Genomic DNA, 15085 nt, shown 5'->3' on the forward strand with positions numbered 1-15085 from the left:
TCAGTTTTGGACGGACTGGAACAGCTGAGGCCATATCCAATTGCATTTTAATTAATTTGCTGTTCATTTCTGGTGGCAGCTATATTGCTTGTCTATTGTTAGTTTTCACATTGTAAGTCATACATCTACTCATTCCTATGTTGCACTCATCATTATCAGATTTTTCATCAACAGCAAACAGATTTGTGCTCTTTTTAAACTGCGACTTGACTTATTTTTTGTCTTCTCTCTGTGCAGTACATTTATTTTTGTCTGCCTGGCATATTTTTTGTATGTATCCATTTTTGTTGCATTTGTCACAAGTTTCACCTTTAACTCTGCATTGGTCTGGTGTGTGTGAGCACCAGCCACAATGGCAGCACAATTTGTTCAGTCAGGCAGGTTCTGTTCAGATGTCGCAGTTTGGTTCACATTCACTTTCATTCCTGACTGCAGCTCAGCTGGGTCTTTTTCTGCTGTTTCCATTGAAGTAGTTATTTCAACTGCTCTTTTCAATGAAATTTGTGCTTCAGTTAGGAGCTGTTTTTGAATGCCTTATTGTGATATTCCTCAAACTAATTGATCTCTCAGTGCATCGTTAAACCCATTGGTGAACTGATTATACTCAATCTCTTCAATTTAGCCATGCATACTGAAATTAACTCTCATTCCTTTTGGTTCTGCTTATGAAACCTAAAAGATTCTTCAACTGGCTCTGGTTTCAGTTCTAAATGTTCCTGTATTACTTTCATGATATCAGCAAAGCTCATTTTGGCTGGTTTGGATGTAGCAGTGAAACTTCTAAGCAAAGCATTTGCCTTTAAACTCAGCAAAATTGGTACTCGTTTCTCATCGGCTATTCTGTTTGCCTTATAATACAGCTCAATTTGATCAGTATACAATTATCTGTTGTGCAATCAAAGATGTCAATCTTTCCAATGCAGTCAGCCATTTCAGCTTTTTTATGATTATTATCACCTGATACTCATTGTTTATGAACCAGTGAATACATCCTTTATCTGTCTTTTTTTTTTATCTTGACATGCTACTCGAAAGGAAAAAAATGTACTGTGCAACACACACAAAATGCTGGTGGAATGCAGCATCTATAAGGAGAAGGACTGTCGATGTTTTGGGCCGAGACCCTTCATCAGGACTAACTGAAAAGAAAGATACTAAGAGATTTGAAAGTAGTGGGGGGAGGGGAAATGCAAAATGATAGGGGAAGACCGGAGGGGGTGGGATGAAGCTAAGAGCTGGAAAGGTGATTGGCAAAAGTGATACAGAGCTGGAGAAGGGAAAGGATCATGGGACGGGAGGCCTCGGGAGAAAGAAAGGGGGAGGGGAGCACCAGAGGGAGGTGGAGAACAGGCAGAGTGATGGGCAGAGGGAAAGAAAAAAACAAACAACTAAATATGTCATGGATGGGGTAAGAAGGGGAGGAGGGGCATTAACGGAAGTTAAAGAAGTCAATGTTCATGCCATGAGGTTGGAGGCTACCCAGCTGGTATATAAGGTGTTGTTCCTCCAACCTGAGTGTGGATTCATCTTGACAGTAGAGGAGGCCATGGATAGACATATCAGAATGGGAATGGGACGTGGAATTAAAATGTGTGGCCATTGGGAGATTCTGCTTTCTCTGGCAGACCAAGCATAGGTGTTCAGCGAAACAGTCTCCCAGTTTGCGTCGGGTCTCACCAATATATAAAAGACCTCACCAGGAGCACTGGACGCAGTATATCACATCAGCCGACTCACAGGTGAAGTGTCGCCTCACCTGGAAGGACTGTCTGGGGCCCTGAATGGTGGTGAGGGAGGAAGTGTAAGGGCAGGTGTAGCACTTGTTCTGCTTACAAGGATAAGTGCCAGAAGGGAGATCGATGGGAAGGGATGGGGGGGGACGAGTGGACAAGAGAGTTGCGTAGGGGGTGATCCCTGTGGAAAGCAGAAAGTGGGGGAGGGAAAGATGTGCTTGGTAATGGGATCCCGTTGGAGGTGGCAGAATTTACGGAGAATTATACATTGGACCTGGAGGCTGGTGGGGTGGTAGGTGAGGACAAGGGGAACCCTATCCCGAGTGGGGTGGTGGGCGGATGGGGTGAGGGCAGATGTGCGGGAAATGGGAGAAATGCGTTTGAGTGCAGAGTTGATGGTGGAAGAAGGGAAGCCCCTTTGTTTAAAAAAGGAAGACATTTCCTTCGTCCTGGAATGAAAAGACTCATCCTGAGAGCAGATGTGGTGGAGACAGAGGAATTGTGAGAAGGGAATAGCATTTTTGCAAGAGACAGGGTTGGAAGACGAATAGTCCAGGTAGCTGTGAGAGTCTGTAGGCTTATAGTAGATATCAGTAGATAAGCTGTCTCCAGAGATGGAGACAGAAAGATCAAGAAAGGGGAGGGAGGTGTTGGAAATGGACCAGGTAAATTTGAGGGCAGGGTGGAAGTTGGAGGCAAAGTTAATGAAGTCAACGAGCTCAGCATGCAGGCCGATAGGATTAGTTTAGACTGGGATAATCGCTGGCACAGACATTGTGGACTTTAGGGCCTGTTCCAATACTGTACCAGTCTATGTTCCACACGCACTGGAGCCTGAGACCTTTTGGATGAGGTCTGGGGATATAAATGGACTGGATGTCAATGGTGACAGCCACGGCATTGGAAGTTGTCAGAACGGTGGAGAACCTATGAGAAGGGACTGGATGGAGGTGGGGTGGGAAACTGGAGTTTGGAGATGTTCAGTGGGACAAACTCAGGCCGAAACAATAACCATACTAGGACAGTCTTGTTTGTGAACCTTGGACATGAAATAGAACCGGCCAAGACCTATTCGCCAATTTTGCAGCAATATTTTCTCTTTTTAATGCTTTATGATTATTGGCTGACATCGAGCGTCAATCAGTAGAGAGACCACCCCCTTTTCCCGTAAAGGCCAGTAGAACAAGTCGGGCATCACTGCGGAGCGACGTCACGTCTTCGTGTAACGCAGGCGGCGAGGGGGAACCAACTGGAATGTGGGGGATAGGAGACGGTGGGGGCGGGACCATGGATGGCACGTACGTGCCCGAGCGTGAGTGCGGTGACGGAGGCGCGTCCGTACGTTGGGTACGCGCAGGTAGGGCTGAGAAGCATGGCGGAAGAAGAGGAGTTGGAGGGAGCGAGTCTGAGGAAAGAACTGGAATATATAGAGAACGAACTGCGGATGTCCCTGGGTCTGGTCGCTGCATCCAACGAATACTGCCTGAAGTTTTGTCGAGTGAGTGCGCCTCACTGTAAGGGTATTTAATTTTGTGGGGGGGGGGGAAGGGGGGTGCTAGGGAGGAATCCAGCGATGTGGGAGTGAGCTGCCTGACAGCCCCCAGTAACCCACCCTCCCTCCCTCCTTTCCGTCGCTGGGCAATGCCACAGTTGCAATACTTGATGTGTCTCGTTCCTGGCGGAGCCGTTTGACCCTTCCCTCTACCTTGCTTGGCTATTAATTGTCAGAGTTTGAAGGACGATCTCCATATAAGAAACTTTTTACCCCCCCACCCCCTACCCGGAATAGAGTTGCTAAGTCTCAGCTGAAACTCCTTTTTTGTGTGTGCGAGTTGTGATCACTCTCCCAACCTTGAAGGCAGCATTTTATTATCACTGTGCATCAACAAAACTGTCAGGCCCTATGATGATAACTAAAGTTTCAGTGAAAGAAGGTAAGGTGTTATCGACTGGTTAATCGTTGGCCTATCGGTTAATTGGATTCTGGTAACTGGAGACGGTTTGCTGTCGTGAATAGGGCGAAAGAAATTGATGGTTTGTATGACTCCAGCTTTTCAACCTGCAGTTAAAATATCGTGCTAATTTAAATGCATTAGTTTTAAACTTCTGGAATTTATTACATTAAATAATTTAGGACCAAGATCCTGACCTGTGTAACATGTATATTTTTTCTCTCCCAGTATTTTGCTATATATAATTGTTTTCAGGCCACTTGGGCCAGGCAGTCTGATGTTTATGATCTATAAGTGCCTCCCAGCTGTATATGTAGGTAAATATGTCAGTGGGATACCTTAAATCTGCAATATAAGTATTTAGATGGTTCATACTATAAAGGTACATAGTTCATATTTTGTGTTTCTATGTAGGCACTTTTTGCAGAAGCTGTCAGTGCAACACTGACTGATGTCAAACCAAGCCAAAAGATACAAGAGACCTTACAGATACTGGAAATCTTGAGCCTCACACACAAAATGCTGGAGGAGCTCAGCAATTGAGACAGCATCTATGGAGGGGAATAAGCATCTGGCTGTCCTATTCTTTATCCTATCCTATCCTACCCTATTAGATTCATCCTTCTGCACTTTATCTGTTCCACCTATCACTTCACAGCTTCTTACTGCATCCCCTCTTTCCCCCACCCACCCATCTTTCCCTTCACCATGGCATTTAATCCCCTGCAGCTTGTCCTCCATCCCCTCCCTCTACCTTCTTGTTCTGGCTTCTGCACTACTTCTTAAAAGTCCCGACGAAAGCTCTTGACCCGAAATGCCGATGATTGTTTATTCCACTCCATGGATGTTGCCTGACTTGCTGAGTTCTTCCAGCATTTTGTGTGTGTTGCTTAAACTGAGGTTGACAAATGGGGCCATGAGGAGACAAGGATGACTCTTGAGATTCTTCACAGCAAGAAGGCAGGTGGCAAGGTAAACATGCCAAGTCAGGGATTTCTAGGGTTGAGAAGAAATCGACAATAGATGCTCTCTAAGGATTTGTACATTTGCAGCATTCCACTTCCTGGTATTCCAAGATAGAATGCATTTTATAGTTGTGCACTTGTTCTTTGCTTCCAAACCGTGATTTTACTTTACAATTCCTGTGGCTTGTTAATCTGTAGCTGAGACCATGTTATATCTATTGTAGAGAATAGCTAAGCTAAGTTGCATTGTAAGAGTGAAACATAATTGATGCAAATTTTAGTGCCTTGCTGGGCCATTACAATCACTTCAACATTGCTGTAGTTTACTCTTAATATTAATAACTCTTTCATTGATTATTTTACATTATAGCATAAATGTTGCTACTTGAATTTACAACATTTTTGTTTGTTTTTAACTGAGTGTTTATAGTTATTATGGGAAGACGTGTTGTATATACAGTAACTTTTTTCCTCTGGATTTGCATTTGCATCGTCAATGTCATGTCGATTTTATCACAACAGTTCTTTAATAAACCACTTAAGATTTGATAATCAAAATAGCAACTATTTTCTGTTGCATGCAATATGGAGATTAGTGATTGCTCTTGTTTGTTGCTCAAATTATATTTTCTGAAAGGGTTGGATGTTGAGAAGGCACTTGAGGGGATTATATAGTATAGTTCATGAAGCAGTAGTGTTCTTTTAATAAATCAGAATTGGTTTTAATATCACCGGCGTATGTCATGAAATCTGTTAACTTTGAAGCAGCACTACAAAGCAATACATAAGAAGAGAGAATAAAGAAAATTGAATTAGAGTAAGTATACATATTTTAGTTTCAATAACTAGGAATTGAAGAAAGTAGTGGTGTTGATGAGTTCAATGTCCATTCAGAAATCAGATGGTAGGGATCTTAGAACTTACATTTCAGCAAATTATCCAGTTTTTTTGTTATAGAGAACAGCATTTCTGAATCTTTCATCAAAAAGCTGCAAAATTGACCAAGGAGATATGAAATATAAATAGACAATACTGGAAACACTCATCAGGTTAGGCAGCGTCTGTGGAGACAGATAATGTTCTAACAAATGTTAACTCTCCTCTTTCCATGGGTGCTGCTTCATTCACAAGCTGATTGTTCCCAGCAGTTCCCAGTTTTATTTAGGATTTTCTGCCTCTGCATTTTACTTGATGCCGAAGGAGGTGTGATGGTCTATCCGGTCTTGTCAATACATTATTCATTACGTACATTTCTATAGTCTGAGAAAGCTAGCAAATATTTGCATTACTATATCAGTGCCCAAAATGTTTAAAAAGTTCCAGTGCTGAATTTTGTGTGACGTAAGTGTAAATGATGGTTTGTCTTTTTTGTTTTTGAGAAGCGTGCAAACAGCTTTGCTTTATATTTTAACATTCATAGATTCGCTCATTATTGACATTTAACCTGATTTGGGCATATCTAATAAAGTTTTCTCCTGATAGTTATGATATTTTGCTCATAAGAATGTTTGACTTTGGAATTGGAAGATAAAAAATTAATACAGCCAGGATAAACTCAATGTTGTTCGTTATTTTGAAATAATAGGCAAAATAAAGTAGCTTGTGAAGTAAACCAATGAAATCCATCTTCTGGACACTAAATTTAGAATTGAGAACGCCAATGTTTAAATGTGGAAATTTGATGGATTGTCCTGAATGGGCATAGCTCCTCTGGAAATATTTATATCCTGGATCATTCCTTCTCAGAGTTGGAAACTGCAATAACTCTTATTAGTTAAAGAGTTAGTGACACACCAAGGGAAACTATTGAATAACTGGAGTAGGACGTGTATAACTGTCTGTCAGCAAGGTAAGGCAAACCATTTCATAACAAAATCTGATGCTGTACCACAGGGATAATGTAAAGTAGAAATCCAGTCAAAAGGGAGAAAGAAGGAGTCTGACAAAAATTCTGGTTGTGCACGATAAAGTATGAAAAGTAGTGTACAGGAATTCAAATGAGTGATAACGGATATGTGGGACTATTGCAAACATGCATGAGACTATAATGAATATAGGGAAATTTAAACTTGTTCATTAAGATGTTGTAACCTTCTGCCAGCTAAAGGTCAAGTTCAAAACATCTTCAGAGAGAACCTAAAAGTTAGTTGCAAGGTTGAAATCCTTAAGTTTTATTTAAGTATTGAATATAAGAAAACTCAAGATTGACAACTCTGTAGATCCTGATAGAAAGGGTGCAGAGGAGATTTGCAAGGATGTTGCCTGGATTGGGGAGCATGCCTTATGAGAATAGGTTGAGTGAACTTGGCCTTTTCTCCATGTTGTGGTGGAGGATGAGAGGTGACCTGATAGAGGTGTATAAGATGATGAGAGGCATTGATCATGTGGATAGTCAGAGGCTTTTTCCCATGACTGAAGGCACAAGAGGGTACAGTTTTAAGGTGCTGGGGAGTAGGTACGAGGAGATGTCAGGGGGAAGTTCTTTATGCAGAAAGTGGTGAGTGCGTGGAATGGGCTGCCAGCGACGGTGATGGAGGTGGATACGATAGCGTCTTTTAAGAGACTTCTGGATGGCTACATGCTTAGAAAAATAGAGGGCTATGGGTAACCCTGGTAATTTCTAAAGTAAGTACATGTTCGGCACAACTTTGTGGATGGAAGGGCCTGTATTGTGCTGTAGGTTTTCTATGTTTTGCAGATCAGGATGGTTCAAGAAACAGTAGAGGAATTCAGGATCGCTGCTGATTTTAATTTTTCCAAGCAATCCAGTTGCAATTCAGAATTCTGTTTTTGAAATTTAAAAAAAATTAAAATACTGTAAAACTACGATTATTTATTAAATATAGTTTGGCACATGATACATCTGTTTCTGTTTCCCATACTTCCTTTATATTCACTGGTGCCCTTTCTCTGGTGTTTGCCTTCAGCTCACTTGGTTCACTGGCATATTCATATTTTATATATACCTTTGAAATTAGTGACCTGTCAGTTTGCCAGCAGTGTATGCTCGCAGTTTATGGACGGTGTAACTGAGTTCTTAAATGTATATCAATGTCAAAAAAAGCAGAATAATTTAGTGAAAATTTATTTTTGAGAAATTCTAGTTAAAACAATAAGTCATATATGAGGCATGTCCATTGATGTCTGTTTAAAACAAAAACAGAAAACGCTGGAAATCCTCAGTAGATTGGGTAGTATCAGTAGATAGAGAAACAGAGTTAATGATTCTGGCCAAAAGGGTGTCATTCAGGCTTCACCTATTGATGTCTACATGGACTTTAAGAAGGCAAACAAGATGCTTTCAGTAAAAAGTACATGGGTTAGAGGCAATATGATTTGATTTGGGGTAGCACAGTATTGTGGCCTGCCTGCATGGTTTCCTTTCTCATCTCAAAGACTTGCAGGTTGGGAAATTGTAAATTGCTTGTACCATATGGGTGAGTATCAAAAGCTGAGAGGAGTTGATATTAAAGAGGGATTCATAGAAGTGAATGCTCAAACAGCAGCTCAAATTCAGTGGCCAAGGGGCTTTCCCCGTGCTGTATGACTGATTCAACGACCTTACAACTCGCTGATAATTGTTTGGGTGAACCTTTGTTCTACCCTATTTAACAATGATTGAAAAGCAGGAATAGGAAGTTGTAAATTTTGGTTTTTGAATGATGGTCAGTTGGAAAGCAAAACAGATTGTGTTGTCGGGAGGAGGAAATTGCATTAAAAAAACTTAGATTAGTTTACCATGCAGAAATATTGTAGGCTGAATATGGTATGGGGAAGTGTGATGTCATTTCACGCTGGATATGAAGAGTAAAAATAAGAAAGATTTGCAAAGTACAAGATGATTTGGATGTACATATGTAATCACAAAACATATGGGAAGTTTGCTTTGATTTTGGAGGTGGAAAGGTGTGGAAGTCATTCCTCATCTGTTGGGCTTGCCCTATATCCTCTGCTTGCTTCTGATATTGTCCTTGTGACTTCAATTGCTTTATGCTTCTGGGTATCTTGCTGCCATCGCTGTTTCTTGAAACAAGATGTCTGACTGCTGATTAGGTGACTTGGCCACAACCAGCAGATTCTCAGCCCTTGCCGCCACACTATCCTTTGGCAGTTGGCTGCTGTCAAAGGTCAATAAGCCATATAAGACAGTTAATAGCATTAAGAAGCTACTTCAGTAATAGAAAATCCTTAAGATTGTAAAACACTGGAAGAAAAAGTACCTGTGCTTTTCAGTCTAGGTCAATGACCCTGTTTATATGAATGGTATTGTGTTCCATTTCCATCCATGACTGACATAAAGCTGAGGGGCCAGACACACAGTGTACCTATCCTGGCAGTTCAGTGTGACTGAATTCCTCCCGTGGACGTGCTAAGTCCAGCAATGGAGCCAGAGATCAGGTATCTGTGTATATGGTCTCCAGCTTGTTTCACTTGATGAATCACTATATCTATGGGAGTTGCAGTCATTCTTTTTCATGAAGATCACCTTATGGGTGGTTTAGCAGTAAGTATAACTTGAACTGTTCAGTTGTAGGTACTGTATTTTGACATTGTCTTAATCACGGCACAGTGTAGCTTTACCTCAGTGATAGTAAAAAAGTAGAGGGTTAACATCTGTGGACAAGGTTGATTGACAGTTCTTGTTTTCCTCGAGTTGGGGTTAAAATGCAAAAGGAAATGTGTTTTGAATCCAGAGCATGAGAGCAATCTTAAAATTACTTGGAAGAAATTGAAATGTTAGTGGTTTTGCCACCCCAAACTAATATAGGGGCTGGCTCATTTAAAACGTTCAGGTCTATAGTTATTTGTTAGATGTGTGATACAGAGGTGGATAGCTGGATTTGAGATATACCTTCATCAAATGTCCAACGTCACCTGCACACTTGTCTGAATTGGACAGGTCTGGGGCCTTCAGATGGGTTTTATTCGATTACAAACTATGTATCTTGTCAGGCTTGTGTGGAACCATTATTTAAAGAATTAAAATGTGGCTACGACATATTAAAAATTACATTGTCAAGTGACAAAAATATGGTACATTTTTTGTCAAATACACATTTAGATGTTCAAAATACACGCATAGTTCAGAAAAAAAAATCAGTGAAACATTTTTTACTGAAGAATATAAGGGAGTTGCAAAGGTGATTTGAAGTGCTAAATCTCCTGTAGTTGATATATCAGCTTTTGATTGCCAGTAGCTTGGTTTGAATACACTGGAACTTTATCATCAGAGTTAAATTTATTATCAGAGTACATACATATCACCACATACAACCCTGAGATTCTATTTCCTTCAGGCATACTCGGCAAACCTATAGAATAGTACATGTAAACAGGATCAATGAAAGAACGAATGTAGAAGACAATAAACTGTTAAAATGTAACTATAAATAACAAGAGCTTGAAATAACAAGATTAAAGAGTCCTTAAAGTGAGATCATTGGTTCTGGGAAGATCTCAATAGATGAGTGTAATTATCTCCTTTTGTTCAGAAGCCTGATGGTTGAGGGGTAGAAACTGCTCTTGAACTTGGTGGTGCAAGTCCTGAGGCACCTGTACCTTCTACCTGATGGCAGCAGCGAGAAAAGTTCATGGCCTAAATGGTGAGGATCTTTGATGATTGATGCTGCTTTTCTGCAGTAACGTTTCACGTAGATGTTCTCAATGGTTGGGAGTGTTTTGCCCTTGAAATACTGTGCCAAGCCCACTACAGTCGGCCCTCCTTATCCACGGGTTCCGCATGCGCAGATTCAACCGACCGTGGATCGGGAAAACCTGGAAGTTCTCTCTCCAGCCCTTGTTGTTTGAGCACGTACAGACTTTTTTTCTTGTCATTATTCCTTAAACAATGCAGTATAACAACTATTTTACGTAGCATTTACATTGTATTAGGTATTATAAGTAATCTAGAGATGATTTAAAGTATATGAGAGGATGTGCATAGGTTACCATGGATCAGGATAAAAAAAACCAGAAGTTCTCTGTCTTTTTATTAGGTATTATAAGTAAATCGGAACAGATACATCCAGTATTATTTAGCATCAGTTAGTCAAACATTTGTCTTAGGTATATATTTTACCTTTCTATGCATATAAAACACATAAGAAATGTATGTATTTCAATAATTAAACCACTGCGTTGCTTAGTAATAATTGTAGCTTTCATCGGGGCAGGGCCTTTCACATGCTTCATTATTCTCACCTTATTCTTTAAAATGTTTCCAGTCATTGACCAACTGTAGCCTAACGCTTTTTCAGTGACGGTGTTTCACCTCTTTCCGATTGCTTTATTATTTCCACTTTATTTTCAATCTGATTGTTTTCCATCAGCGGAACAGAAACACTGCTGGCAGTGGGTCCTGACATCTACCTGGGTCCTAAAATCCACCGCACTGAGACAGATTAAATAAGGGACTTGAGCATCCACATTTTTTAGTATCTGTGGGGGGGTCCCAGAACCAATACCCCGCGGATAAGGTGGTCTGACTATACTTCTTGTAGTATTTTCTGTTCAAAGGCATTGATGTTCCCATACTAGGCCGTAATGCAGCCAGTCAACATACTTTCCACCACAAATGTATAGAAGTTTGCCAAGTTTTTCAATGACATGCCTAACCTCTGCACCATCCTGAGAAAATAGGGGCACTGTTGTCCTAACTTCACAATGATATTTATATGATGGGTCCAGAGCTTGTTCTCTGAGATAGTAACATCCAGGAGTTTAAAGTTACTGTCCCTTTCCACCTCTGATCCCTGACGGTTAACGGCTCATGGACCTCTGGTTTCTCTCTCCTGAAGTCTACAATCAGTTCTTTGGTCTTATTGACATTGAGTAAGAGGTTGTTGTTATTACACCACTCAGCCAAGTTTTCAGTTTTCCTCCTGTGTGCTGTTTTATCACCCCCTTTGATACACAACGGTGGTGGGTGTCAGCAAACCTATATATTGTGTTGGAGTTGTGCTTAGCCACATAGTCATAGGTGTAAAGTGAGTAGAGCAGGGGTCTAAGTACATATCCCTGCGATGCTCATGTGCTGATGGAGATGTTTTTGCCAATCCAAACTGACTGGGGTCTACAAGCGAGGAATCCAGGATCCAATTGCACAAGGGGCTATTGAAGCCCAAGTCTTGGAGTTTATTGATTAGTTTTGAGGGAACGATGGTGTTAAGTGCCAAGCTGTAATCAATAAAGAACATCCTGATGTATGCATGTTTGCTATCCAGCTGTTCTTTGGTGTGAAGAGTCAACAAGAAAGCAAAAAGTCTACAGCAGGTGCTTTGGTAGGCAAATTGGAGTGGATCCAAGTCACATTCAGACAAGAGCTGATATGCTTCAACACCAGCCTCTCCAAACACTTCATCACTAGATGTAAGTGCCACTAGCCGAAAGCCATTTAGACAAGTTACCACGTTCTTGAATACCTGTACAATTGAAGCAGGTGGAAACCACGTACTGCTGGAGTGAGAGATTGAAGATACACCAGCCAGTTGATCGGCGCAGGTCTTTCATTCTCGGCCAGGTATTCTGTTCCGACCAGATGCTTTCCTTGGATTCACTCTCTTGAATGCAGCCCACACGTCATTTTCAGACACTGAAACCAAAGGATCATGGGGAGACGTGGTGGTGTATAATGGTTCTTCCCTGTTCTAGTGATCAAAGCGAGCATAGGGACATTAAATTGATCTGGAAGTGAAGCTCTGCTGTCGCCCTATGTCGCAAGATTTAACTTTGTAGGAGGTTATGGCATTCAAACCCTGCCACAGCTGTCAAATATCCCTCACTGATTCCAGTCTAGTCCGGAATCTTCACTTTGTCTGAGAGGTGGCTTTCTGGAGATCATATCTGCACCCCTTGTAGCATTCTTGATCTTTAGTTATGAATATCTCTGATCTGGCTCTCAGCAGGTTACAGATTTCATTGTTCATCCAGGGCTTCTGGATTGGGGAAAACCCTTAGTGATTTCATAGGGACACACTCATCCACACCTGTTTAATTAATGAAGTCTGTAACAACCCTTGTGTAGTCATTCAGGTCCTCAGATGAGTTCTTGAACTTGGCCCAGTCCACTGACTCAAGGCAATCCTATAATCGTTTCTCAGTCTTCCACGACCACCTCTTGGATGTCTTGTTCTCTGAGCCTTGCATTATTCATAGCTATATATCTGCATCCTTAAAATTAATAAGGTACTTAGCGATAGTAGAGTCACTTGCTACTGAGCAAGTTTAACAAAAAAGTAAATCCTTATCCTGTAGAACCCTCATGGAAATAGTTGAGCAAAAATTAACCATGTTTTGAAAGAAAAACTTTTGTAACATGAAGGGTATTTGTCTGATTTGATGTTTGATTATAATCTTTGTTGCTGTGACCAACTTGGGGCAAAAAAGATAAAATTTGTTGGATTGTTTGTCAACCGTTTAATATTGCAAAGCCATTTCTTAAATATAAAATATTTTTTACTGAAAAAGAAATATGGTACAGTATATAAAAGATACCAGATTGCGTTTTACTCCATGTTTTCACTCTGGATTACACTTCAACAGATTGTGTATCTGCTTTTATTCTTGGATTTGTCACAGCATTGCTCTATTGTGCCTGTACCAATCCATTTATTCTGATGCCTCTTTCAGCGTAATTTTCCAAACACTATTGGCAATATGTCCTAATCTCCACATTTGACGATTGAATTGTGAACTATAGAAATAGAGATTTGGATTGTATCTGCAACATTTTAGTAACTGTTGTAAAAAGCTAGAAAAGTGATGGCCAAAGAAGTCAGCATATAACCCTCTGTCTTCTCTTCCTCAAACAGGTAACTGAATGGCATGCTGGGAAATGGCAGGTGCCTTTGCCACTACTTCAAGTGCTTAAAAATGCGATTTGCTGTTTTACCAAAGCAAGACCACTTCTCGCTGCAGAATGTGAACATGTTCAATATGTCTTGAGCCGGCTGGCTTTGTAAGTAGTTTTTAATCTTTCTATTTTATTATATCTGGCTTTAATATCACTAGTAATACTCTTAATCTGGCATATTTGGGATTTCTATGGTGCCTGCCTGGCTGCCAAGTTTACTGGACTATTGCCCCAGCATACTTTTTAAACTACTTATTTTCTAGTGAACAGTATTTTCTAGTGAACACAGTAAGAATCTGTAGAGTATGAGGGGATGGCAGGAAGAGGGCTGTGGTGAATTTCAAAAGAGTGCAGGAAATGGGACTTCGGTGAGTTTCAAGTGAAATTATTCCCAGTGAACTAATTGCTGAACTGCTTAGTAAATAATCAGAGTTACTGTACTGTGAAAAGTGAAGTTGTTAAATGTAATGGTTTTGTTAATATTGGTTACTGTATCTGCTGCTCTACAGTTTTATACAAATTAATTGTGCGAGACTTATGGCCGACAGCTGTCCATGAGTCTGTGTTAGTATGTATTGACTGGATCTTCAGGTAAACATGCATGCCTTTTGGAGCAAGACACACAAAATGTTGGTGGAACTCAGCAGCCCAGGCAACATCTATGGAAAAGAATACAGTCGCTGTTTTGGGCCAAGACCCTTCAGCAAGATTGGAGCTCTTTTTATGTTAGATGTATGCTTCTCTCCTTATTTCTCCTCCCAATTGCACCTTATAATACAAACTGTCACACTTAAGAGATACTGCAGAAACTGGAAATTTTGAGCAACACACGAAATGCTGGAGGAACTCAGCGGGTTAGACAGAATCCATGCAAGGAAATGGACAGCCGAGTTCTTGGACCTGGCTCGAAACGCTTGTGTCTAAGGGTTTCGGCCTGAAACGTCAACTGTCAATTTCTCTCTGTAGATACTGCTTCAGCTAAGTATGAACTGTTGTCTGCCAGGCTGCTCTGCTTTGCTCTTGGCTGTCTACTTAGCGGTGTGACCTTGTTCTTTTCTCTTTCCTTTGGGGGATTATCATATATTTCCTAATTTCTTTAGCACAGTAACATGATGCAGCTTAGAATTCTGTAGACACATTTGTACTTGGTGTTATCTCTGGGGAGGCTAATGTTAATTATGATCCCTGCAATTTAGTTAGAACTTCAAGTGGATGATATTCAGTAAACCTACAAAGGTACTAATTGGCTTTTTAATTCATGTCAAAAAAAGAGCGATCAGGATTTTCACTATTGTCACGGGATTTATTTAAATGTTTCAGTTCATTACTAGGTACTAGTATGTACTATTATAAATTTAATATTGCCTACCAGCATATGTACCTGCACCATGCACCCAGTGTTAACGCTCTAGCTACCAAGAACAATAGTTGTTACCAATGAAAAATTATAGTGAACAGTGGACTTTAGTTCAAAGTAAATTTATTATCAAAATACATATGTCACCATATGCTACCCTGAGATTTATTTTCTTGTGGGCATTCACAGTAAATACAAACAGACACAATAGAATCAATGAAAAACCA

At 40.5% G+C, this 15085-nt stretch overlaps 1 protein-coding gene across 1 annotated transcript in view; it reads left to right on the forward strand.

Moving 5' to 3' along the window:
• Positions 1-3069: 3069 nt before the first annotated feature.
• Positions 3070-15085, forward strand: part of LOC132393432 (zinc finger protein 654-like) — a 44356-nt gene continuing 32340 nt past the window's right edge. The window contains exons 1-2 of the mRNA XM_059968654.1: positions 3070-3231; positions 13461-13606. Of these exons, the coding sequence (XP_059824637.1) occupies positions 3106-3231; positions 13461-13606 (272 nt within the window). The 5' untranslated portion in view covers positions 3070-3105. The remainder of the gene's footprint in view (positions 3232-13460; positions 13607-15085) is intronic.

The sequence above is a fragment of the Hypanus sabinus genome, chromosome 4 (assembly GCF_030144855.1).
Source record: "Hypanus sabinus isolate sHypSab1 chromosome 4, sHypSab1.hap1, whole genome shotgun sequence".
Classification (NCBI taxonomy): domain Eukaryota; kingdom Metazoa; phylum Chordata; class Chondrichthyes; order Myliobatiformes; family Dasyatidae; genus Hypanus; species Hypanus sabinus.